The sequence below is a fragment of the Salmo salar genome, chromosome 01 (assembly GCF_965601325.2).
Source record: "Salmo salar chromosome 01, fSalSal1, whole genome shotgun sequence".
NCBI lineage: Eukaryota > Metazoa > Chordata > Actinopteri > Salmoniformes > Salmonidae > Salmo > Salmo salar.
The window spans coordinates 30690714-30718026 of NC_138291.1; the positions used below are offsets into that span (position 1 = coordinate 30690714).

The window sequence follows — 27313 nt, forward strand, 5'->3', positions numbered from 1 at the left end:
CCATCAAAATCATTACGGCTCACTTTCCTCGCAGGGCCACCTCATAGGCTACAAAAGGCTATATAGCAGGTTAGTAAACAAACTTTGGTCCTGATGTTGTTAAACGATAATTCGATTAAGAGGCTTTACCGTAGCGTTCTATGTAATAAAACAACCACAGTCTTCTGAAATGTGTTGTCCTCATTTTCTAAACCACTTGACCATTGGTTTCAGACAATGTGTAGGTTACTGGTAGGGAGGGGGCGCCAGTTTATAAACAACAAACCCATGACGTTATGCACAGATCGAGATTTGATATTCACAATGCGTAAAACGGACCCTCCAATTAGTTAGGCTATTTGGAGAGAATATTTAGTGTTCATATTTTTATGTACTAAATGAAGTTTACCATTATCTTTAAAGGCCTATGAGTGTTGGTAACACAACTAATAAAACATCTATAGTAAACATTGATTGGGCAGGTGACATTTGGCATGGCGGAAAAGAGCTGTCATGTTTTTATTGCTTTCAGACAAAGTCAAACTCCTTAATAGTCATAAGGAGTTTGACTTTTAATAGTCATAAGGAGTTTGACTCTTATTTGCGTCGCTCCTGTTACAGAGTGGTGTGTTTCTATTGGAAATACAATTTCACCAGTGTGGTGTGGCGATGATGCGGACTCCCAGCTGTTGCCTCTCTCGCAACATATCCCATTTCAGTGGACAACAACACCCCAACATGTGTGCGTGCACCGGTGCGCGTGTGCGTGTGTGTGTGAGGAGGGGGAGAGATATAGATATGGGTGGAAACACACTGGCATGTGTAGTGCACGTTTGGACCGTTTTTACGCATATGTTACACGTTGCGGTTATAGTGCAGAACCGAGCATTAAATTGCCCCAGGTCGCACCTCTCCTTTTATTTTTCGTTGTGGATGGAGGACTGAACATGTGCAGATATTTTCTCACGCCTGATAACAACTCAATTATCTGATGTCGAAGTCAAATATTGCGTTGTGGTTTTGATGGCGAAAACAACTAAGCCTATAAACTAACCTCAGTCGTTCCCAGTGGATTTTAGGCACACACACATCTCACATTGTAAACGCCATAGAGTGCGCGTTTAAACATCAATTTATAATTGTACATATATTTGCTAACTTTAGGTTCATTTATTTACCTTTCACTTTCGGAACCCCACAAATGAATCTCCGTGGGTAAAGCATTGCTGGTGGGTCTTTTGGAGCAGCGCAGCACCCAGCGACCCCTGGCCTCTCATTAGTGGGACGTGGAGCAGCGGAGTACCGCGCTCCCCAGGTCATGTTACATATGGCTTGCAGTCTGCTGCGCCGCATTAAATGTCAGCTTTGAAACCATCCAAGAGATCAGAGGTCACCGTTTTTAATAAGGCCTCGGTTTTGGGGGGGTCCCTTCTTTTACTGCTCGCCCGCGCATGTTTTACAGTGCACGTTTTAAATTGCGGACAAAATTATACATATTACTTGTTCCACTTTTTGGTAACATTATTATGTGGTTGGATTGGTGTATTTGATGGTGAACGATAGCCTGCAGGACACACCTCATGTATAAAGTGTGTTATTTTAAAAGTGACATATCTATAAGTGACTTTCTAAACTTTTTTCCCCTAAATATGCATTACATTCATCTATTAAGGTTGCCTTGTAGGCTATACTGTAATACAAATAATGTAGAAATATTGCAAACAGATGTTCTTCAAAATAGTGTTTAGTCTTCCTTTAAAAGGACTGACTGTGCTGTTCATTTTCTTCTAATCTACAGGCACAATAAAAAGGGGAAATTTGAAGCTTTCTGGGGCCCACACCCCATGAGACCAAGAGAACATTGGCTCCCTTTTCCAATCAGACTTTGTTCAGGGCTTCAACAAAGCCGTTTCACCCTCTTCAATATTACAGGAGGCATCACCTGATACCTAACAATCAGCTAATCCAATGCCAATGGCAACGAAGTCACCAGTGCACAGGTAACCATACACCAGTTACCTGCCTCTCCCTCTCCTTTTTCTCCCCTACTCTCCCCCTCTCTCTCCATTGAGTGAGCGGAGACAAACACCTTCTGTTTATTTGGGTCATCCGTATAGAACCCATACAAATTATCTACGAAGAGGATAAGACCTGAAGTCCAGTCTCAAAACCACTATACATTCTCCATCTACCTATCCACCCATGCATCCATTCCTCCGCCCCTTCTCCCCCCTTTATCTTAACCAGCCTTACTTGGGAGCCGGCGGAGTGAATCAGAATTGGGTGGAAGATCATTAAAAATCCCCCAAAGCCATGTGAGCAGTTCAGGATTTCTCTGTACAGACACACAGTGCCTGTGAGTGACAACACTTCTGACTCATTCATCCATATGTGGATCAGCTGAGTGAGCCAGGGAGAGCTTGCTCTGGGTTATCCCAGGGAGAGGGCCCATGGACAGGACTGTGTGGAGCTATGGACCCCCCACCCCTATGAGCAGTACCTCTGGAAATCTCATTGCTGTTTATTTGAATTACAGCGGCTGAGATGAGAATAGGAGGGTTAATGAACACCAGGTTGCCAGGCATGTGCAAATGATCACTGCAGGTTTGCAGAGCGCAGTTCTAGGCTTGTTGGATCAGGGCATGCCTGTTATACCCCCATCCTCGCAGAGGTTGGCTTTTTAAGCCTTTTAAATATATAGAAGACGTATGCTTCCTGTCTGGAGAATTTAGGTCCACTGTAGACATAACATTAAACACAAACGCAACTCACATGTTTAATTAAGAAGTAATCTAGAAATTATTTAGTCATGGTAAAGGAGCCAAATGAACACTTTTTTCATGACAAAAACTAGTAACAGTTTCATATTTTTATAAATATAAACTTTTAATGCAGTATGGAGATTTAGAAAAATACATTCACATCATTTCAGATTACAAACATACAGTTCAAGCTAAAATAAAAAACAATCTGTTTTACCATATGCCTATGGCTTATTTTTGGTATATGACATCAGAGCATGTAGACAAAGTTGTTCTGTAATGTAATCTTTATGTCAGTTTGCAGTCTGTTCGTAGCTCTACTCTGAGTGAGGGTTTAGGTCATGGAACCTGACAAAGGAAAATGTACTGGCAAGTCTCTATGTACATGGATCTTTGTCTTAATGTCTTACTGTTATGTGTAAATGACATCTGTTGGTCATGCGGTTGAGATGGGGTATTATGGTTTTGTGTTGTGTGTCTGTGTGGAGTTCATGTCTTCAGTTGTGAAGTGCTCCACATACATTTGTTGATGTATGAGGCCCACTTACTCCCTACCTCAACACCACAGGAGATGTCTGGCTTATGCACCTATCTGATAATACCAGAAAATGACCCAAAGTGGAATAGCTTTATCTGAAAACCATGGAAGTTTTGCATGTGTCTCGCTCTGCACCTATGCATCAATCATAGAGTGTAGAGAACTTGCTAGTCACACTCAATCGTATTTAGAAAATAACAATTCAAAGTAAAAGGCACTATTAACCAGGACATTGTAATATTCTTAACTCAGTTTGCCATGCAAAGGGACACAATAGAAATCCCTCTTCATATAAAACACTTCGGACTGCATGTGGTTCTTCTCCCTCAAACACAATGCTCCCCTTCCAGTTTCTCATACAAACACACAAACAGGCACACCAGTCAATCATATAAATGTCTTTGCATCTTACTGTGTAGACAAATATAACTGATGTATATTTTCACAGAGACAGTTTGGGAGACATTTCAAAATGAATGATGGGACGTACTGTTGCCAAAATGAACAAACAGCATATAGTGGTCTTACTACGTTCAAATAGATAGAGACTGTTTCACAACCCCTTTATAACCTCGCCCCGTCTCCAATAATGGATGAAGCTTGAAATATGTTTTCACAGTATAGACTTGCTATGGTTTGATCAGTCCAGAGGGAAAGGTAGGTTCTTTGAAGCTACAATCTTCTGTTATAGTGTTTTGATGCTAGTGCAAATTAGGAGAGGTCAGTGCAGACTGACATTCTACGGGGCAGAAAGGCACATTCATTTCTTCTTAAGTCCCTCGAACAGAAACCATGCCATAAATATGATGAATCATCCTCAGCCCACATGATATGTAACAAATGATGAATGTACCATGGAGGATGGTAGACTTGAATGATTTTCTGAGAATTTGAAGAGGACTAAATTGCATAAATCAGCAACTGCTGTGCACAGTGATGGTCCTGTTATTCATGTGTGGTTTTCAGTGTGGTTTTATGTGTGGTTTTCAGTGTGGTTTTATGTGTGGTTTTCAGTGTGGTTTTATGTGTGGTTTTCAGTGTGGTTTTATGTGTGGTTTTCAGTGTGGTTTTATGTGTGGTTTTCAGTGCAGCAGTTGTAGTGGTTTAGTGAACATTTTCACAGAGACGCTCCCCTCCCCCTACTAAAGGACCTTTTTGAGTTGACCCAGATGACGCATTTAGTTTGGAGGAACATCCTGGTCACATGACCAGGGCCATTCCAACACCTGCTTCTGTGGATCAAGTCCACTCAATGGGAAGTAGCAGGTGTTGTATATAAAAAATGCACACTTAGAATGTGGTTCATATGCATGCAAGGGACTTCTAGTTCTGACTTTTTGTGAGGCATAGAGGAATCGGGGGTTTTAAAATAATTCATTAGGATGACTTCATGGTGCCAATCCAAGGGGTTTGTATCTGAATAGAGTGCATTGTAAGGTAAAATGAACACAACATTAGCAAATAATTTAACACTTAGAAGAAATGAATGGTAAAAAAACACACAAAAAAGTAAAAATATTCACCACATCACTGCTTGGGCAGATATGAGTGCTTATGAAACGTCATAGGTTACAGGTTAAAGGTCAGCCATATCCTCGTCCATCTGCACTGTCTGTAATTTGGCCAGCTCCTTCTCCTCTCCCGGCTCCATCTCCTCACACATGACCCGTACCATCTCATTCACCCCATCGCCACTAGCGTCCACCTTACTCTCTGACACAGACATGTAGTTGTTGTTCATGCCAGGGCCCAGGATGTGTGAGGAGGGGACAGGCTGTGGGTTGTGGCCCCTGAGGTACTCCCCAGACTGGAGGTGGTGGACGTTCGGGTCTGTTTGGGCCATCAGAGGGGTGCTGACGGTGAGGGTGGTGTAGACCTCAGGCTCTAGACTGGAGGAGCTGTCCATGGTTATGTCAGAGGAGGGGGTGGGGCCCTGGCTAGAAGGGACCTCCTCTGAGTTTAGGGGGGCTGAGGAGTAACTGAGCTGCCCACTGGGGTCCAGGTGAAGGCCATGGTGGTAAGAGTACACCCCACCACCCCCGCCTCCCTCCAGGGGCTCCTTCTTGATGGAGGTCTGTCCAGCGTTGCCCATGCTGTACAGCACCGTGCTGGGGTGCATGGGGGCCATGGCCAGCTTGTCCTGATGGTGCTGGTGGTGGTAGGAGTCCTCACTGGAAGAACTGACTGCTACATTGTTCACTTGGATTGTACCTGGGATAATCAAATGACAGGGCATTATACATCTTATACTCCTTACAAACAGTACTTTATACCCTTATCTCTGAACCACTATAACCCACTCCTACTCGACACGACTAACATAGTCTTCCAAATCTCTGGCTTCACTCTTACTGTACTGTTGCTGTATGTTCTCAACTTCCATCAGAAATCCATCAGAAATCTCTGCTGTGTGTCTCTCACACCTGGGTTTTGAAGCTGGCCCTGTGGGACCCAGGGGAGTTGTATTGATGTAAAAACCTGCTATGGGCCAACAAAAAGGCTTTTTTTTCCTTTCCATTTTCCTTTTCTGTTGTCCTGGTATGAAATCTCTGCTTTTTGTCAAAGTAAGTGCTGTAATGACTCTCTCCTCGTTAGTAGGTTGTTCAGCCCTGTAACTGTCTGAAACAGATTCTCCTCCTCTCTCCCCTGAGATCAGGAGTGTGCAGTGATGAGGACTGATGATGACTTCAGAACCTGTGTTCCATTCATCTCTATCATTTTCCAGGACCACCATATATCGCCACACAAGATAATGGAGTGTGTGTGTGTGTCTGGCATTTGTGTCGAGCCCCAACTCATTGCAGTGCAGTAACAAGTCTCTGGCCTCAGACCCAAAGTCAGGAAGACCAAATGCTAAGGCAGCTTAGACATATTGAAGGCATAACAGAGCTGATGACTACACCCATTGCTATTTCAACCCAGGACTCATTCCCTTTATTGAATAAGAAGAAAGGGATTTGGTTGCAATATTTGTTATATTTGAAAGGTTAGGGTCAACTACCACCATATTCTTGTAAATGCACAGATAATGTATCTTTCATTAGCAATGAAGAAGACATTAAATCCTAAAATACTCTAAACAATAATGATTTCTCACCAATAACCGTTATCGGCAAAACTTCAATGTGGGTTTTAAGTTTTCAATGTAGCTGACGCAGAACTGACAACCAGTTAAAGTCAACCCACCTTGTGAGAGTGCTGAGGAGGAGGAGCCAGAGGGGAGCTGCAGAGGAGGAAGACCTACATTGCTGTTGAGCAAAGATGCCCCGTTGCCGTCAGATATGCCGCTGTGCACATGGACCTGACTGTAACCGCCCAGCTGGAGCGCCCCTGAGGACGAACTGAACGTGAGGACGGACGAGCCGGCATTTTGAGCTGCCATGCTGTAAACCCCCTCCAGTTTCACCTCTGCCCCGTTCACACAGCCGGAGTAGGAGGCGTAGTCCACACTGGAGCTGCCCAGCCCCTTCTCCTGGCCTGCCTGCATCTGCATGTCCACACCAGAGCCCCCCATTAGGACCCCCCCAGAGAGCCGCTGGGGGTTGAAGGCCAGGGGCTGGACACCCAGGTTGAGCCCGTTGAACAGGATGTTGCTGGGGGCCTGGAGGTAAGACGAGCCACCGTTATGGAAGACAGTGGAGGGGTTACTGGTCACTAGGTTCCCATTAAAGAGAACCCCACTGCTGGATCCAGGGGGCATCTTGATGTCCCCAATCTGTTTGATTACCAACCCACTGTCCAGAGACCCTGTCTGCAGGGGGAGGGGCCCATGGGTCATCGCCCCGTCAGATGAATTGGAGAGGGGGAGTGGAGAGAGCTCTTCCTGTCCTTTACTAGACTCATCCTCTGTGCTGTGGTTGCCATCAGACTCACTGTGGGAAAAAAGCCAGAGAGAAGGGACAGTGAGATATAGAAAGAAGCTCAGGGACTGTCTACACTTTTGATAGATTTGAATGATAGAATTGTGTGAGGCAGAATAGAGGTCAGAGAAGTAAGTTGTTCTACTAGTTTGACTTACAGTATGTTGCTGTCATTTGTGAGCGCAGAGGTGGAGTTTTACTATTGACAGAGTGAGTGAGACAGAGATTTTGAAACCAAGATAATCATAGGCAGACCTGTGAGAATGATGAGAAAGTGGGTGTGCGTTTCTCACTCAGTGGTAGTGTGTGTGTGTGTGTGTGTGTGTGTGTGTGTGTGTGTGTGTGTGTGTGTGTGTGTGTGTGTGTGTGTGTGTGTGTGTGTGTGTGTGTGTGTGTGTGAACATTGCATAAATTAATAAAATATTGCATCACTCACTACTAAGGAATAAACTGTCATTGCCTGTAAACAGAAGGCTACAGAAGGTAGTGCATACGGCCCAGTACATCACTGGGACCAAGCTCCCTGCCATCCAGGACCTCTATACCAGGCGGTGTCAGAGGAAGGCCCTAAAAATGGTCAATGACTCCAGCCACCCAAGTCATAGACTATTCTCTCTGCTACCTCATGGTAAGCAGTACCGATGCGCCAAGTCTGGAACCATTAGGACCCTGAACAGCTTCTACCCTCAAGCCATAAGACTGCTAAATATACTGAACAAAAATATAAACGCAACATGCAACAATTTCAAAGATGTTGCTGAGTTACAGTTCATTTAAGTAAATCAGTCAATTGAACTAAATTCATTAAGCCCGAACTATGGATTTCACATGACTGGACAGGGGCATTAGGCCCACCAACTTGGGAGCCAGGCCAACCCACTGGGGAGCCAGGCCCAGCCAATCAGAATGAGTTTTTTCCCACAAAAGGGCTTTATTACACACAGAAATACTCCCCCACTTCCCCCCCAACGATTCCGCAGGTGAAGAAACCCGGATGTGGAGGTCCTGGTCTGGCGTTGTTACACGTGGTCTGCGGTTGTGAGGCCGGTTGGACATACTGCCAAATTCTGTAAAACGATGTTGGAGGCGGCTTATGGTAGAGAAATTAACATTAAATTATCTGGCGAAAGCTCTGGTAGGCATTCCTGCAGTCAGCCTGCCCATTGTACACTCCCTCAAGACTTGAGACATCTGTGGCATTATGTTGTGTGACAAAACTGCACATTTTAGTGGCCTTTTATTGTCCCCAGCACAAGGTGCTACTGTGTAATGACTATGCTGTTTAATCAGCTTCTTGATATGCCACACCTGTCAGATAGATGGATTATCTTGGCAAAGGAGAAATGCTCACTAACAGGGATGTAAAGAAATTTGTGCACAAACTTTGAGAGAAATAAGCTGCCTTTGTGTATAGACAATTCTGGGATCTTTTATTTCAGCTAATAAACCATGTTGTGTTTATATTTTTGTTCAGTGTAGTTACCCAAATAGCTACCAGGACTATCTGCATTCACCCTTTTTGCACTAACTCTTTTGACTCATCACATACACTGCTGCTACTGTTGATTATCTATCCTGTTGCCTAGTCACTTTACCCCTACCTATATGTACATGTCTACCTCAAGTACATAATACCCCCACACATCGACTCAGTACCGGTACCCTGTGTATATAGCCAAGTTACTCATAGTGTATTTATTCTTTGTGTTATTATTTTTCCATTTTTCTCTCTGCATTGTTGGGAAAGGCTGTAAGTAAGCATTTTTACTGTTAGTCTACACCTGATGTTTACAAAGCATGTGACAAATAACATTTGAATTGTTTTTGATTTGAACATGCAAAATACCTTATTATTTGCATACTAAGAAATGTGGCTGATTTGTCAATGCAACTTAATCCATACCTCAACTGTCTTAGCCAATTGAAATAGTGATACAACCTCAAGCACGAGTACATATATTTTCTAGAATCTTTGTGGGCATAACAACAGAGGTGAACAATAGAGATCTCACAAACATTGCTTCAAAGAGGTGTAGTGACTACCAAAAGTTTTACCCCGTGGAGAATAAACTTAATTATAGCCCTCCTTTATTTATACTCCTTCAGGACCTAGTAGGCTTATACGACAATACAACCAACAGTGGACCTACCATTTGGTGCAATAAATTCCAGGGTGACAAATGTCAGCGGTCGCAGCGTGATAACACAAATGGTCAAATACATTTATTTGTAATTTGGTGGTGATTGGCATATGTTTTGGTTTATTTTTTTCTTTGCATAACTTCACCTTTTAAGTTTTGTAATGTCAGGAAAATATTAAGAAATTGAACAATGGCATTTCCAACTGTATTTTTCATCATGAGTGACTGACTGAAACAGCTGCATTTCCCTCGCTACAAAAAAACACTCGCTCTCTGAAATAAAGAACCTCATTGACTCTGGCAAACTTCTGCTTCATCGTCCTGAGGCCTGCAAGCCAGTTATTGAAGAAGGATAGCTTATTCCTCTTCTCCATAAATTAACTTAATAACTATGGCTTATAATCACTTATTTTGTCACTCAAAGGACAATCATTTTCAGTCATTAGTAATATAATTATTGGCCTCCACATACTGGAATAAAGTGGATTGCAAACACAAAAAACGTCCTTCAAGCAAAAATGCCTTTGAGCTGTTTATGACGTAATCTTTCTGGAAGTGTGTGTGTGTGCGTGCGTATGTGCGTGTGTATGTGTGTGTGTGTGTGTGTGTGTGCTTCAATTGCTTTGGCAATGTTAACATATGTTTCCCATGCCAATAAATCCCTTGAATTGAATTGAGAGAGAGAGAGAGAGCGAGAGAAAGAAGTCACCTCCACCAGGTGCGCGCGAGCTTTGTTCACAAAGAAAACCAAAAAAGAAGGGAAGATATCTGCCTGTGGGTGGGGGTTTTCAAACGAAACGCTGAAGGGAGGTTTTCTGATTACCCTCGGCTTAAAAGGAAAAGTAAACAGCTAAAGTGATTTATGTGGTATTCAGTTGGTTTTGAACACACACAGGTGAGGTATTCAGTTGGTTTTGAACACACACGCACGCACGCACACACACACACACACACACACACACACACACACACACACACACACACACACACACACACACACACACACACACACACACACACACACACACACTGTCAGGAGACTATATAATTGTTTCATACTTATAGGCTAAATCTATAAAACAACTCATTTATAACAGCATTATAACACCATTTAGACTATAAAAGTTATATTCGGAATATAGCAGGCTAATGTTAGACTGGTATCCATGTTCTTAGCGCCTGAACACGCAAAAGTAACCCGATCTGGATGGCAACAGCCTCATATTTCAAAACATTAGCGGCGTGTTTGCTACTTGGCACACTTTTTCGTTTCGGAATTACTCTATCTAATGTTAATTATTTACGCTGTCAACTCACACACCAAGCTCTATGGGCGATTACCATGCAATAGCCAGAGGCAGTCATGTGTGTGTATGATATAAGGCAAGCCAGTTCGACCTTGCCAGCAATAATCTCAAGAAGTATTCCTGGTAATGAATGTACAATTTAAATGTCCCATTACGCACACTGTGCCATTTGCGTAAAATCAAGCAATCAACGGATACTTTATTTGTTCTTTCTCACCTTTTTGATTGTGCTTCGGATGGGTTTCTGTCCCTCTGTCTCCTGTTTTTGAACCAGTTGCTGACCTGCGTCAAAGAGAGTCCCGTGATTTTAGCGAGGTTTCTTTTCTCGGCTGGAGAGGGGTATCTATTCTGCTTGTAGAGATCCTTCAGCGCGTTGCGGGACCTCTCTTTGAAGCAGTATACTGTCTCTTCCCCGTCCCAGATAGTCCGGGGGAGTGGGTACTTTCTCCGCAGGCGATATTTATCCACGGCGCCCAGGGGTCTCCCACGCGCTTTCTCTGCCTCGGTGTACCGTGCCTTGTACCAGAGGTCTTGCAGCGAGGAGTGGTTGGACGGACTGAAGCTGTGGTTCTCCAAAATACTGTAGAGCTCCTGGTACCGAGCCTGATGAAAAGCGACAAGAGCTTGAGCTTTCAGGATGCTTTCGTTGCCGCGTAGCAGGTCACTCTGTGGCAAGGACCATAAAAACCTGGCCAGCCGGTCCACATTGCCTCCCTGCTGCAGAGCCTCGCAGACGCACGCCACTTGCTCCGGGGAGAATGCCAGGGAAGAAGTCGCGCTCACCAGAAGTTCACTGTGGACCGCATCAGTGTTCGAAGTTGTGCGCTCCATAGACAACTCCGCGGTATCGAGCGCCAGAAGCTTGATACACTCTCGCCTGTCCGTCTTCACATTTTCCTTCTGAATGTCATTTGAAATTGTGACTTCTCCTGAAGAAGAAGACATTTTTCAAGCCTTTCCTGGTAAGTCACTCCTCCCTGGTTCCGGCAAGCCTTCAGCCGATCAGGTTACCCCCTCGCCATGCGAATGCGATCGAATATCTGGCAGCAGCTGTAAGTGGATAGCGCTCCCCTTTCGTTCCAACGTGACTTTTACTCTGCGGGAACTGTAGCAAGAGGGCATTGGGGTCTGTCTGCAGGAGAGCCACCCGATTGGCTACGAAGGGCTCCGCCAGGGAGGAGCGACCTCGACCCAGAGACGAATGTTTGGTTTGCAGCTGTCACTCAAACATGACGTACAGTTTTTCAGAGGCTTACCTGTACAAGGTGAATGTGTTGGGGATTTTGATATGGGAGCGGAAAAGACTCTCCATATTGTCTGCATCATGGCATATTATTTTTTGATTGTACCAACTGAGCTGTGCGATAATGGACTGCTCCTTTTAGCTAAATTAAATCATTGGTGATATGCGTACAGAAGCCTACTCTTTATAGCCTACATTATACATTCAACTCCAACATCGATTCATATAAAAAAGCAAACTAATGAAAGTTCCTTATGCGTTAGCTCAGTTAATGGAAATTAACTGATAGGATATATAGGATTCATAATGCAACAATAATATATAGCTGATGCAAATACCTGTTACTATTAGGCTCTGATTATTAGACTATTATTGTTAACAATGTTTTTTGCTGATTACTATAGTGAGTTTCTCATGTTTTCAAATAGGTTATCTAACAGGCTATCAGATGAAAATGCATAATTTCAGTTTAAAAAAATTAAATACGCCTAAACATTGTGGAGCTCTGAAAATGTCGTGTGTGTGTGTGTGTTTATTCTTGTTTTCATAATCTTAAATGTGAAAATAACAAGATGTATCACTTTTGCGCATTTGTCCACTTAGTGCGGTACGCTATGAAGGACCATTAACTAGGAACCGATCTTACCACCGACGTTCTCATCGGGACTATTTAGATGTGACATATTTTACCACTTGTGTGAACTGTTAAGAGATATTGATAACTTGCTAGTTCATTGTTGACATCTATTTTCTGTGCTTTGTAGAGATGGACAACCAAGGGTGTCCGAGATGCAAGACAGCAAAATACAGGAATCAGTCCCTGAAACGAATGGTGAATGTTTGTGGCCACACGCTGTGAGTATCAATTCATGATAACTAGCTAACGCAACCCTTCCCACCTATTAGCTGCATGTTTTCAATCCGTTAGATATATATAATGTTTATTATTTAGCCAGACAACTACAATAAGAAATATAAAATAAACTAACGTTAGTTAGTACGTCTGTAACGTTAGTCAAGCTGAACGTGAGGAGCTGTTACCTTTTGGTGCGTGATGTCAACATTCATGTTTGCTTGTTTTAATATGTTCTTTCTATCGGCAACGTAAACACGTATCTTTGTCTCAGCGTGTCTTGTTTACAAGCTGGACAGTTTGCACACGTTTCTTTTTTAATAAACAGCGCTGGCTTGATGTTTGTGATACGGAAACTGCCCATATATCAATTCTGGTTGACGTAGTCGCTCAGTATCTTTGGAAGTAACATAAAAAAATATTGCAATAAAGCTGTTCCCAAAACCCCCCCTGTTTTGTAAGCCCAGACATCCACCCAGTCTCCGTGATGGAGAGGAGACCGGTTGATTTTTATGGGTGTTGTTATACAGTGACAGTGAAGCGTGCTGAAAATGCTGGTGTCTGCTGGAGCATATGTTCGACCCTGCATGTTTATTGACCGTACCATCAGGAAGTGGCTGTGCTTCGTCATCAGGTCAGCCCACTCATAACTCAGAGCTTCTGTTCTGTCTGGACGCAGGGTCACACTGGGAGAACATTTAAATAACTTTGCAATAAAGCAATTTAGAGGATCGCCCTTCCCTAGCTCCGGTCACCTTGCTGGTGCTCTTCAGAGCTGTTTACCAGATCATCAGGGTGCTGCTAGGAAACTGCAACCACACACATTGGGATGTTGTCTTTGACTCTCCCGAATGCTGGTTATTTGACAACTTTTTGATTTCAAGGTTTGGTGTGATATTGCTGATGTGCAAATGTTGTGCAGTCTCGGAACCCAGAACCAAATCCCATCTGTCACTAGAGATAAGCCTAGTCTTGACAAAAGTGATCTTTTTTTTCATAGTCAACATAGTGTCTATAGGCTTATTTGAATGGAATTCTAGAAACAAAAATATCCTGCCCACCTGTCTGTCTGTCTGTCTGTCTGTCTGTCTGTCTGTCTGTCTGTCTGTCTGTCTGTCTGTCTGTCTGTCTGACTGTCAATTGGTCAAGCTGTGGCAAGGTCTTATCTGCATTGGGGAGAGAGTGTTGCTGACAGCTGACAACGCTGTGAAGCCATCCAGTCTAGGCCGTCCCACGCGCTATATGGAACCACTCCACCCTGCATCTAAATTTAAACCTCACAGTGGCACATTTACTGTCGCCGTGGCCTTCTGTTATTTATTACCTACGCACGATGACGCAGGACCTATGTCCTTTGGCGACGACACAGCACACAGCACAGATGCCGGTGGGCCAGGCATATTAGGATGGGTAGGTACAGATCCAGGAAGGACTGATAGGGACACCTCTGCAGGTGGAGGCTAGGTTCTTGTGTGTCTGTTGGTCACTACCCCTTTAGAAGTCAGTGATGTAGATTACTCTTTCCCATGCTGGATGATGTACCTTGTAATTTATGACATTCATCTTCCCATTAGTTAGAGTCAATCAAATGTCTCAGTGTTTTCTGGCTGTGGCTCCTTACGTTTTAGGTGTTACTGGCAGGAATGGGGCGTCACAGTAGGTTAGCGGTGTTCGATGGCCAGGTGATTATTACACAAAGGGATCTCCTGCCTGGGCCCACGCACCACAGCTGCTTGTGTGGGAGTCCGGGGCATGGTGTCCGGGGCATGGTGTCCGGGGCATGGTGTCCGGGGCATGGTGTCCGGGGCATGGTGTCCGGGGCATGGAGTCCGGGGCATGGAGTCCGGGGCATGGAGTCCGGGGCATGGTGTCCGGGGCATGGAGTCCGGGGCATGGAGTCCGGGGCATGGTGTCCGGGGCATGGTGTCCGGGGCATGGTGTCCGGGGCATGGTGTCCGGGGCATGGAGTCCGGGGCATGGAGTCCGGGGCATGGAGTCCGGGGCATGGAGTCCGGGGCATGGAGTCTGGGGCATGAAGAGGGCTTTATGGGAGAAACAGGTGAACCAGCCCCTATGTGGCTGCATTGTTCCTACCTTCAATAGTGTGGAGGAGGGAGGGAGGCAATGTCACTGTCTGTTGGGGTTGCGGAGGGGGAGGGGGTTGTCTTTGCTGTACCAGGCCCCTGTTTACCTCCTTTCTGACCTGCTGACAGCTGCAGATGGGAGAGATATGAGCTCTGAGCAGGACAGGTGAGGGGGAGGACTGGGGCTGCAGGGCTCGCTCACCACTCTGCTACAGTGAGAACAGTTCTGGGAGAGAGGAAGAGACTGAGGGAAAGATAGCGTATGCTAGAGAAATCGTGTGGATGATGCTGGACATATTACTGTATAGTCTCTCAAGCCCTTATGCCCAACAGCAGGAGAAAGGCACAATTTGAAAGATGATGCTGCAGTGGATAGCAGGCGTTTTATGGGCTCTTGACCAATTCTGTCACACCGTGTATTAGTGATGTATGGGTTGACTCATAACCCGCAGTCCCCGTGCTTATAACCACTAAATATTGTGTGGATGAAGGGCGGGTGGGTGGCAGTAAACAATACATTCATAAATCCATAATGTATCATTTTTGTGCAATTTACGCTGAATGAACTGCAATGCTGCATTTTTTATTTTTTTAATGCTCAACAGTTTCCCATGTGTATCAAGAATGTTCCACCACCATAAGGACATCCAGACAACTTGACACAACTGTGGGAAGCATTGTAGTCAACATGGGCCAGCATCCCTATGGAACGCTTTTGACACCTAGAGTCCATGCCCCAACGAAGTGAGGCTGTTCTGAGGGCAAAAGGGGTGCAACTCAATATTAGGAAGGCGTTTCTAATGTTTTGTACACTGTGCATATCATTGAGGTTTTTCTTTCATTATTTTAGGCTATCTGACATTAGAGCGTAAGTTTAAGCTTCAAGGCCTAACTGTACGCGTGCCAAATAGCCTACACACCAATTGCCAAGTGCTTTTGGGAACGGGCAGAAAGAGTTAACAGTGATCCACTGAGGCAAAAAGGACAATGTCAGAGTTGAATTCAATAAGAGAAAAGTTGCGAGGAGAGATGAAAATAAAGAGAGGGGAGGGCCAGAAAAGTAATGTTTAGGAAAGATTTGTTAAAGTTGTAAAAGAGGATGATAGTCTTGCCGGCTATGTTATGTGTGATTGTGAGAAGCTATACAAATTACACAGTCACAAGATGGGGACTTCAAATAGGCCTATGGCACGTCAAGGGAACTGTAGCCTGCTGTTCAGATCGGTTAAATGGAAACTGAAATCTGGACACTGTCTAAAAGTCTATAACCTCTCACATAGTCTTTTTATATTATCTCCTGCAGAATTAAGCATTTCTTGCAGTAAAATGATACACCAAATGTACATTTTGACTCGGGAACATCAGAGAATATGAAGGCTATATTTATCAGCATCATAAAAGATGATAGTATTTCAACCACATAAAATATAGATCCAAGCCGAACTGAAATCTTATCGGAAAAATGTTGGGTCGTTTTCACAGCTTTATATTTCCTTACAACTAGCACAGAAAATCGTTCCCAATTTGTTGTTGTTGACTTATTGCATTTTCTCCTCAGTCCCTAAATGTCTTTGATCTGCAAAAGAAGCAGAGATGATGGAGAACTTGACCGATGTCAAATAGATTGAAGCATTCATTCTACCGATTTATGGTATTGTTCTGGTAAGCAAGGGTTTATATAGTCTTCTAGGTCAACATATAATGACAGAAGATAAGCTGCTTGTATCTAATTGTAGACAAGTTGACTAACAAAATGTCTGAAATTATAAGCAGAAACATATCTAAATGAGGCAAAAAAAAAACCCTGCATCCCCTGTCAATGTTGCGCATTGTGTATTCTATTATTTTTCTATTTTTCTATTTTTCTCTCTGCATTATTGGAACGGCTCGTAAGTCAGCATTTCACTGTTAGTTTACACCTGTTGTTTACGAGGCATGTGACAATAAAAATTGATTTGACAATCAGAGGGTCCTATACAAATGGCTTGTCTGAGAGGAGCTTGCCTGAAGATGGCAAGTTTACTTTGAAAGTCTCCTCCCTCCAATCTTCTCTTAGTTTCACCTCTTTGCTCTAGAATTACAGAGGATTTCCCCTGTGGAAGGGTCCGTTATGTGGTCCATTTATGGGACAGGGGGCAAGCTACGCCCCACTCCTGGACCTACCTGATGAATGGGCTCTTTGTGGGTCTGTGGAAACAAGCAGCAAACCCCCCTTTTACCTCCATATGGCCAGGTCTATACATCTCCTGTAGCCTGGGGCCACAGTGATCATCTGCCCCTACTGGGCTGCACTTGAACAGGGGGCTCTCTCATGGTCCTGGGGCCCAACCAAGTACAGGATCATTTTTGTTTTATTTATGTTTTTTTGTGTGATAAATCCAGCAATTGTTGAACTAGGCCAATTTGCTCATGTTTTGTGAGCTCTTTTCTATACTAGAGGGTAGTGATGAACAGATATGACATTTTTGGCTGATACCGATATCCAATATTTTCCTTGCCAAAAAAAAACGATACCGATAACAGATACAAAATATATTGTGGCTTTTTAAGCATTCTAGTTCAGTTAAATAGTTAAAACACACACATGGACTCAGCGGTCTAAGGCACTGCATCTAACACTACAGTCCCTGGTTCGAATCCAGGCTGTATCACATCTGCCCATAGGGCGGCGCACAATTGTCCTAGCGTCGTCCGGGTTTGGCTGGTGTAGGCCGTCATTGTAAATAAGAATTTGTTCTTAACTTCTCTAGGGTAGGGGGCAGTATTTTGACATCCGGATGAAAGGCGTGCCCAAATTAACTGCCTGCTACTCAGGCTCAGAAGGTAGGATATGCATATTAGATTTGGATAGAAAACACTCTCTGAAGTTTCTAAAACTGTTTGAATGATGTCTGTGAGTATAACAGAACTCATATGGCAGGCAAAACCCTGAGAAAAATCCAACCAGGAAGTTGAAAATCTGAGGCTTGTAGTTTTTTCAATTGATTCCCTATTCAAACTACAGTGACTTAGGGTTCATTTTGCACTTCCTGAGGCTTCCACTAGATGTCAACAGTCTTTAGAACGTTGTTTCATGCTTCTACTGTGAATTTGAAGCGAACAAGAGGGCCTGGAGTCAGATGAGTGAGGAAATGACATGAGCTCAGAGGCGCGCACTCGCGTGAGTGTGAGCTGTGTTCCTTTTCTTTTCTGAAGACATTGGAATTGTCCGGTTGGAATATTACTGAAGATTTATGTTAAAAACATCCTAAAGATTGATGCTATACATCGTTTGACATATTTCTACGAACGTAAATTGAACTTTTTTTTACTTTTCGTCGTGACATTTTCGCGCGCTTCCTGCATTTGGAGTAGTGGACTGAACGCGTGAAGAAAAAGGAGGTATTTGGACATAAATGATGGACTTTATCGAACAAAACAAACATTTATTGTGGACCTGGGATTCCTGGGAGTGCATTCTGATGAAGATCATCAAAGGTAAGTGAATATTTATAATATTATTTATGAGTTTTATTGACTCCACAAAATGGCGGGTTTGGTTTTGTGTCTGAATGCTGTACTCAGATTATTGCAAAGTGTGCTTTCGTTGTAAAGTTTTTTTGAAATATGACACAGCGGTTGCATTAAGGAGAAGTGTATCTATAATTCTTTGGATTACAGTTTAATATTTTATCAACGTTTATGATGAGTATTTCTGTAAATTGATGTGCTCATTCACCAGAAGTTTTGAGAGGCAAAACATTTCTGAACATTACACGCCAATGTAAAATGGGGTTTTTGGATATAAATATGAACTTTATCGAGCAAAACATACATGTATTGTGTAACATGAAGTCCTATGAGTGCCATCTGATGAAGATCATCAAAGGTTAGTGATTCATTTTAGCTGTATTTCTGGTTATTGTGACGCCTCTCCTTGCTTGGAAAATGGCTGTGTGATTTTTCTTGTCAAGGTGATGTCCTAACATAATCTAATGCTATGCTTTCGCCGTAAAGCCTATTTGAAATTGGACAATGTGGTTGGATTAAGGAGAAGTGTATCTTTTTAAAATGGGATATAATAGTTTTATGTTTGAGAAATTTGAATTATGAGATTTTTGTTGTTTTGAATTTGGCGCCCTGTTATTTCACTGGCTGTTGAATAGTGTGTCCCGCAGGTGGGACGGTCACGTCCCGCAGATGGGCGGTGGGACGGTCGACGGTCACGGTACCCCAGAGGATTAACTGACTTGCCTAGTTAAATAAAGGTTACACACCACACTGACCAAAAAGTTATTTTGTTGGTGTTTACGTATGTCCCCATTACCAGTAAAACATAATCAAAACCTATTTCTTTCACTTACTTGCTGTGCTGTTTCGTTGTTCAGTCGTTTCATTCTCAACCAAGATTTCTATGGAACGCCGTTTGGGTCTTTGCGTGTCAAAAAATATGTTATTTAACACTATTTGACGTGTCAAATAACACTATTTGAGCAATCAGGACCTGAATATGACTGCACATCACATAATAATTCGTTCATACATTTTTTACGTAGTTATTACACATTGATTACACTATCACTCGTATTTCATATGTCACAACTATTCATCGATACGTATGCTATGATGCTGGTAAAGTTGTCTCGCGCACCTACAAAGCTAGCTAGCTCATGTTTGCAAGCAATGTTCTTCCCCAAAACATAGCAAAACGACATCTGTTTCAGTAGCTATAGTTAGTTAGCTAACTATATAGCTAGGTGTCATCATCTAAAGTAACCCTAATTTATAAGACTGTTCTTATTTGATTAATGGTGGTCGGACCCATCTATGTGAAGCTAGCCACAATAAGGATTAGCCACAACAGTCGACTTTGCATTTAGCCTTCAAAATAAAAGTATGGCATAATTCTACTATTTGTATTCATTTGCATCACTGTCAATGACATACTTTTATTTTGAAGGTAAACTGCAAATTCCACTATTGTGCCTAATCCTTATTGTGGCTAGCATCACAACACATAACCCGGTCCAGCCAGATGAAGCTAGCTGGCTGCTTATAACGTTAGCTTTGGGCAACAGGGTTAAGTAGCTGGCTAGCTATTTGTTTTCATGAACTGAAGTTCAATTTCAATAGGTGAACATCAAGTGAGAACCTAGCTAATACTTACTCGCAAGGATTCCTAAATCATTGCTTAGAATAATGAAAATGACTGCAGTTTTTACTGGTCATTGTTTTCAAGCTGGTTGTATTGGTGCTAACTAGGTACCAAGCTAAAGCTAGCTACCCCAGAAGTTGAGGTCGAACAAATGATGCTTTATTACCAACGCGGTATTGTAAACGCATCGTTCGTGGCCGGTGTTTGCAGACTTTTTTTGTACAGCTTTGACAGTGCTACTGTATCTTTTTTGACACACAAAGACCCAAACGACATAGTATGTATGTTGTGAAGCTAATAGCTGTGACGCTATTACTGTGTAACTCCGGGTAGGGCAACATCTGAAAAATTGCGCACTTGGTAGTGTTAAGCATGACTTGTTGACTGCTAGACTAGTCGGCAAAAGCCAACATCACCCACGACAGAGAACGGTTGATTGTCAAGGGAAATGAATTCCATTACCTTGGCTTTAATGGATTTCGCCTTTTGAGTTGTCTTGCTGAAATTTTGACTCTTTCAAATGACTGCATGACTTGTTGACTGCTTGATCCACACAGCAGACATTGTGGGCTACTTTAGGAATGCGTTTAGCGCAAAATTTTACGTGGCGTCATTACGTCATGTACTTTCGTTATATAGGGATGCACATCAGATTTTAAAATTGGTTTTGCACATTGGGAGTAGACATTGGCCGATTCCGATATGTTCACCGATTTAAAAAAAAATAAAAAATGTATAATGTGTATCCCTACTAGAGTTTGTTGGTGTTAATGATCTTTTGGCAGGTTTGCTTTGTTTTCTGCATATCTGATATGTAAACAGGTAAAGCCCAGTAGCTCTGCTGTTTCTCTCATAACTGCTTTTTCATTTAGAATCCTGCTGATGAGGTGAAAAAGATTTACTGCGTCTAGGCCTAAAACACTCAAGTTCTGAAGAGGGTTTGAAAGAAATGAGACTTTGGAAACATAAAATAAAAAATTGTAGGCCCAAGACGATTTCCCCCTCGAATTTCATCACATTGAAAAAAACAAAAACATTTTGGCTATGTTTTGGGGTTAAAACGGTTGTAGTCACTCCAGATGTGGCCATTTGGAAGCCAGATGTTGGTGCTTGCTTCTGAAGGTGGCCAGCTAAGAGCAGGAAGCCTACAGAAGGTGAATTCCAGTGGAATAAAGCTCCACAGAGACTTAATTAAAAGAATGGACTGTGCAAACGTTTATCCAGTCCCCCGCCCCCGCCTGCCGCGCACCCCTCCTGCCGCCTACTTAGGGAAGATTTAAGACCTTCTCCATTGTCTTTAGGGTCCACTCCTCACTTGAGTGTGATTGATGGGTAAACTCCTACCTGCTTAAAGGTGTGATTGATGGGTAAATGTTGCTCGGCCCGAAGGTGGCTCTTGTGGTTGCTATGGCCGTGTTGTTGTGATGGATTTTTAAAAATTGTATTTTTTTTAAACCTTTATTTAACTCAGTTAAGAACAAATTCTTATTTTCAATGACGGCCTAGGAACAGTGGGTTAACTGCCTTGTTCAGGGGCAGAACGACAGATTTCTACCTTGTTAGCTCGGGGATTCAATCTTGCAACCTTTCGGTTACTAGTCCAACGCTCTAACCACTAGGCTACTTGCCGCCCCACTTGTGGAAGGACCCTCTGCATTGGAATGTTTTCCTATTGGTGGACATTGACATTTGATTATGGAATGTGTGTGTCATGCAACAATTTCCTAGAACAGCTCTGTGTTGGCCAATGAGGGAAGGGAACCCCTCTATGCAGTAATACTTATTATACCAGACCAATACAGGAACACTGAGACATGATATGTCTCAGTGTCTAATGTCTAATGTAGTCCTGTAGTCCTGTTCTTTATCGATGCAGTTTATAATGACATATTTATCTCTAAACTACCATAACTGTTTTGTCTTTTTTGGGATCTCATTAATATTAGACCAGTTGTTAGAGCACTTTCTTGGTCATAACAAATTATTACCATCCTGAATGTTGAAAGAAACCTGAGCCTTTCAGGGAACTTCAGCATCAGTGGAATTTGAAATGGTTTAGTGATGAGAAGCTGTGGGTGCATTGCTGAACTGGATTTTGTATTGTGTGGCATGCTAACTGTTTGAAATTACAATAGAAAAAATACATTTCCAGTGCAGACAAATAATCTTTGGCAGGGGTGTCAGATTAATTTCCTGTCTGTCTGCAACATTGCGTTCATGATTCCTACCGTCTGAACTATTACATTATGGTAATATAAGATGGCCATTATCACCTGTTGTGGAGCTGATAACTCACATACATATTATATAAAATGGAAGTATACCACCAGGCCATTGCTAAGGAAAAGTGCATTAGACATGCACATAGGACCTGCATGCTCCAAAGAATAAGGCTTCTTCTGTAAAGCTTTGTATATACAGTTGAAGTCGGAAGTTTACATATACTTATTTTGGAGTCATTAAAACTCGTTTTTCAACCACTCCACACATTTCTTGTTAACAAACTATAGTTTTGGCAAGTCGGTTAGGACATCTACTTTGTGCATGACACAAGTAATTGTTTACAGACAGATTATTTCACTTATAATTCACTATCACAATTCCAGTGGGTCAGAAGTTTACATACACTAAGTTGACTGTGCCTTTAAACAGCTTGGAAAATTCCAGAAAATGATGTCATGGCTTTAGAAGCTTCTGATAGGCTAAATTACATAATTTGAGTCAATTGGAGGTTTATCTGTGGATGTATTTCTAAGCCTACCTTCCAACTCAGTGCCACTTTGCTTGACATCATGGGAAACTCAAAAGAAATCAGCCAAGACCTCAGACAAAAAATTGTAGACCTCCACAAGTCTGGTTCATCCTTGGGAGCAATTTCCAAATGCCTGAAGGTACTACGTTCATCTGTACAAACAATAGTACGCAACTATAAACACCATGGGACCACGCAGCCGTCATACTGCTCAGGAAGCAGACGCGTTCTTTTTCCTAGAGATGAATGTACTTTGGTGCGAAAAGTGCAAATCAATCCCAGAACAACAGCAAAGGACCTTGTGAAGATGCTGGAGGAAACGGGTACAAAAGTATCTATATCCACAGTAAAACGAGTCCTATATCAACTTAACCTGAAAGGCCGCTCAGCAAGGAAGAAGCCACTGCTCCAAAACCGCTATAAAAAAGCCAGACTACAGTTTGCAACTACACATGGGGACAAAGATCGTATTTTTTGGAGAAATGTCCTCTGGTCTTATGAAACGAAAATAGAACAGTTTGACCATAATGACCATCGTTATGTTCGGAGGAAAAAGGGGGAGGCTTGCAAGCCGAAGACCACCATCCCAACCGTGAAGCACGGGGGTGGCAGCGTCATGTTGTGGGGGTGCTTTGCTGCAGGAGGGACTGGTGTACTTCACAAAATAGATGGCATCATGAGGAAGGGAAATTATGTGGATCTATTGAAGCAACATCTCAAGACATCAGTCAGGAAGTTAATGCTTGGTCGTAAATGGGTCTTCCAAATGGACAATGACCCCAAGCATACTTCCAAAGTTGTGGCAAAATGGCTTAAGGACAACAAAGTCATGGTATTGGAGTGGCAATCCCAAAGCCCTGACCTCAATCCCATAGAAAATTTGTGGGCAGAACTGAAGAAGCATGTGTGAGCAAGGAGGCCTACAAACCTGACTCAGTTACACCAGCTCTGTCAGGAGGAATGGGCCAAAATTTACCCAACTTATTGTGGGAAGCTTGTGGAAGGCTACCCTAAACGTTTGACCCAAGTTAAACAATTTTAAAGGCAATGCTACCAAATACTAATTGAGTCTATGTAAACTTCTGACCCACTGGGAATGTGATGAAAGAAATAAAATCTGAAATAAATTGTTATCTCTACTATTATTCTGACATTTCACATTCTTAAAATAAAGTGGTAATCCTAACTGACCTAAAACAGGGCATTATTACTAGGATTAAATGTCAGGAATTGTGAAAAACGGAGTTTTTAAATGTACACTGCTCAAAAAAATAAAGGGAACACTTAAACAACACAATGTAACTCCAAGTCAATCACACTTCTGTGAAATCAAACTGTCCACTTAGGAAGCAACACTGATTGACAATACATTTCACATGCTGTTGTGCAAATGGAATAGACAACAGGTGGAAATTATAGGCAATTAGCAAGACACCCCCAATAAAGGAGTGGTTCAGCAGGTGGTGACCACAGACCACTTCTCAGTTCTTATGCTTCCTGGCTGATGTTTTGGTCACTTTTGAATGCTGGCGGTGCTTTCACTCTAGTGGTAGCATGTGACGGAGTCTACAACCCACACAAGTGGCTCAGGTAGTGCAGCTCATCCAGGATGGCACATCAATGCGAGCTGTGGCAAGAAGGTTTGCTGTGTCTGTCAGCGTAGTGTCCAGAGCATGGAGGCGCTACCAGGAGACAGGCCAGTACATCAGGAGACGTGGAGGAGGCCGTAGGAGGGCAACAACCCAGCAGCAGGACCGCTACCTCCGCCTTTGTGCAAGGAGGAGCAGGAGGAGCACTGCCAGAGCCCTGCAAAATGACCTCCAGCAGGCCACAAATGTGCATGTGTCTGCTCAAACGGTCAGAAACAGACTCCATGAGGGTGGTATGAGGGCCCGACGTCCACAGGTGGGGGTTGTGCTTACAGCCCAACACCGTGCAGGACGTTTGGCATTTGCCAGAGAACACCAAGATTGGCAAATTCGCCACTGGCGCCCTGTGCTCTTCACAGATGAAGCAGGTTCACACTGAGCACATGTGACAGAGTCTGGAGACGCCGTGGAGAATGTTCTGCTGCCTGCAACATCCTCCAGCATGACTGGTTTGGCGGTGGGTCAGTCATGGTGTGGGGTGGCATTTCTTTGGGGGGCCGCACAGCCCTCCATGTGCTCGCCAGAGGTAGCCTGACTGCCATTAGGTACCGAGATGAGATCCTCAGACCCCTTGTGAGACCATATGCTGGTGCGGTTGGCCCTGGGTTCCTCCTAATGCAAGACAATGCTAGACCTCATGTGGCTGGAGTGTGTCAGCAGTTCCTGCAAGAGGAAGGCATTGATGCTATGGACTGGCCCGCCCGTTCCCCAGACCTGAATCCAATTGAGCACATCTGGGACATCATGTCTCGCTCCATCCACCAACGCCACGTTGCACCACAGACTGTCCAGTAGTTGGCGGATGCTTTAGTCCAGGTCTGGGAGGAGATCCCTCAGGAGACCATCCGCCACCTCATCAGGAGCATGCCCAGGCGTTGTAGGGAGGTCATACAGGCATGTGGAGGCCACACACACTACTGAGCCTCATTTTGACTTGTTTTAAGAACATTACATCAAAGTTGGATCAGCCTGTAGTGTGGTTTTCCACTTTAATTTTGAGTGTGACTCCAAATCCAGACCTCCATGGGTTGATAAATTGGATTTCCATTGATTATTTTTGTGTGATTTTGTTGTCAGCACATTCAACTATGTAAAGAAAAAAGATTATTTCATTCATTCAGATCTAGGATGTGTTATTTTAGTGTTCCCTTTATTTTTTTTGAGCAGTATATTTGGCTAAGGTGTATGTAAACTTCTGACTTCAACTGTATGTGTGTGTGTTAGACACAAATGTGTCTGTTTCCTCAGATGTGAGAGCTGTGTGGACATGCTTGTGAGAGCTGTGTGGACATGCTGTTTGTGAGTGGCTCGGGGAACTGTGTGCAGTGTGGCACGCCCCTGAGGAAGAGTAACTTCCGCATGCAGCTCTTCAAAGACCCAGCCATCGACAAGGAGGTGGAGATCCGCATGAAGGTGCTCAAGATGTGATTGAGGGGCTGGGGGGAGAAGGGTGTGTCTCTGTGTGTGTTTGTGTTCAGCCCTCTCCTCCCTCTCCTTAAGCTTCCTTTGTCTTTGTCATTATGCTGTTTGTTTTGTAGACAATGGCCCCCCAGGGGTTGCTCAAATGGGAAGGCTCTTTCCCTGCCATACATCTGCCTCAGCCCCTCCCGTTCTGTCCATCCCTCATCTTTGTTTCTTTAGCCCTGCTATTTCAATGTAATGTGTGCAAACAAGTATTAGGCCTGATACTTAAGAGTATATATGTTTTTTTTTCTCTTCTCTTTCACAGTTAGAACGAGAGACTTGGACTTCTCCAGCCTGAGAGAATACAATGACTACTTGGAGCAAGTAGAGGAGATCGGTGAGAGCAGGCTGTGGACTCGGGAGATGGAGAGATAGAAGGGGGGTCTTAGTGCATTGATCTGGCCTTGGCTCTGGATGTTGAAGTTTTACAGGCGTCAGTGCCAGCCAGGGTCAGAGACCCACCAGTCTCTCTCTGCCAATTCTCAGAGATCTCTGTCAGATGGTTCTTGCACTGTGACTATGGGTTAGCCTATGGTTTCCTATGCGTACATTGTCAGAAACATGGTTTATTACTTTTAGAGAAATACACTACTGGTCAAAAGTTTTAGAACACCTACTCATTCAAAGGTTTTTCTTTTATTTTTACTATTTTCTACATTGTAGAATAATATTGAAGATATCAAAACTATGAAATAACACAGATGGAATCATGTATTAACCAAAAAAGTGTTAAACAAATCAAAATATATTTGAGATTCTTCAAATAGCCACACTTTGTCTTGATGACAGCTTTGCACATTTTTGGCATTCTCTCAACCAGCTTCATGAGGTAGTCACCTGGAATGCATCAGTTGGTAGAGCATGGTGTTTGCAACGCCAGGGTTGTGGGTTCTATTCCCACGGGGGACCAGTATGGAGAAAAAATGTATGAAATGTATGCACTCACTACTGTAAGTCGCTCTGGATAAGAGCGTCTGATAAATGACGTAACTGTAAATGCAATTGCAATTAACAGGTGTGCCTTGTTAAAAGTTAATTTGTGGAATTTCTTTCCTTCTTAATGCGTTTGAGCCAATCAGTTGTGTTGTGTTGTGACAAGGTAGGGGGGTGTACAGAAGATAACCCTATTTAGTAAAAGACCAAGTCCATTTTATGGCAAGAACAGCTCAAATAAGCAAAGAGAAACGACAGTCCATTATTACTTTAAGACATGAAGGCCAGTCAATACGGAACATTTCAAGAACTTTTAAAGTTTCTTCAAGTGCAGTCGCAAAGCCATCAAGCGCAATGATGAAACTGGCTCTCATGAGGACTGCCACAGGAATGGAAGCCCCAGAGTTACCTCTGCTGCAGAGGATAAGTTCATTAGAGTTACCAGCCTCAGAAATTGCAGCCCAAATAAATGCTTCACAGAGTTCAAGTAACAGACACATCTCAACATCAACTGTTCAGAGGAGACTGTGTGATCAGGCCTTTATGGTCGAATTGCGAAGAAACCACTAAAGGACACCAATAAGAAGAAGAGACTTGCTTGGGCCAAAAAACAC

The 27313-nt window shown here is 43.3% G+C and overlaps 2 protein-coding genes across 6 annotated transcripts in view; one reads left to right on the plus strand and one right to left on the minus strand.

The window, feature by feature from the left end:
• Positions 1–4250: 4250 nt before the first annotated feature.
• Positions 4251–11683, minus strand: LOC106598809 (homeobox protein SIX4). Its single transcript, XM_014189823.3, has 3 exons — positions 10805–11683; positions 6466–7151; positions 4251–5490 (listed from the first exon to the last, which is right to left on the minus strand). The coding sequence occupies exons 1-3, from the start codon at positions 11530–11532 to the stop codon at positions 4856–4858; spliced, it is 2049 nt and encodes a 682-aa protein (XP_014045298.1). The 5' UTR covers positions 11533–11683; the 3' UTR covers positions 4251–4855.
• A 783-nt stretch (positions 11684–12466) lies between these two features.
• The window catches only part of LOC106598880 (CDK-activating kinase assembly factor MAT1), a 64527-nt gene continuing 49680 nt past the window's right edge, over positions 12467–27313 (plus strand). For 2 of the 5 annotated variants that reach the window (XM_082973518.1, XM_082973519.1), the window contains exons 1-3: positions 12467–12685; positions 25551–25715; positions 26032–26103. The gene's annotated coding sequence lies outside the window, so the exon portion shown is untranslated. Of the gene's footprint in view, positions 12686–25526; positions 25716–26031; positions 26104–27313 lie in introns of all 5 variants that reach the window. The other 3 variants (XM_082973521.1, XM_082973523.1, XM_082973520.1) reach the window with 2 other exon arrangements.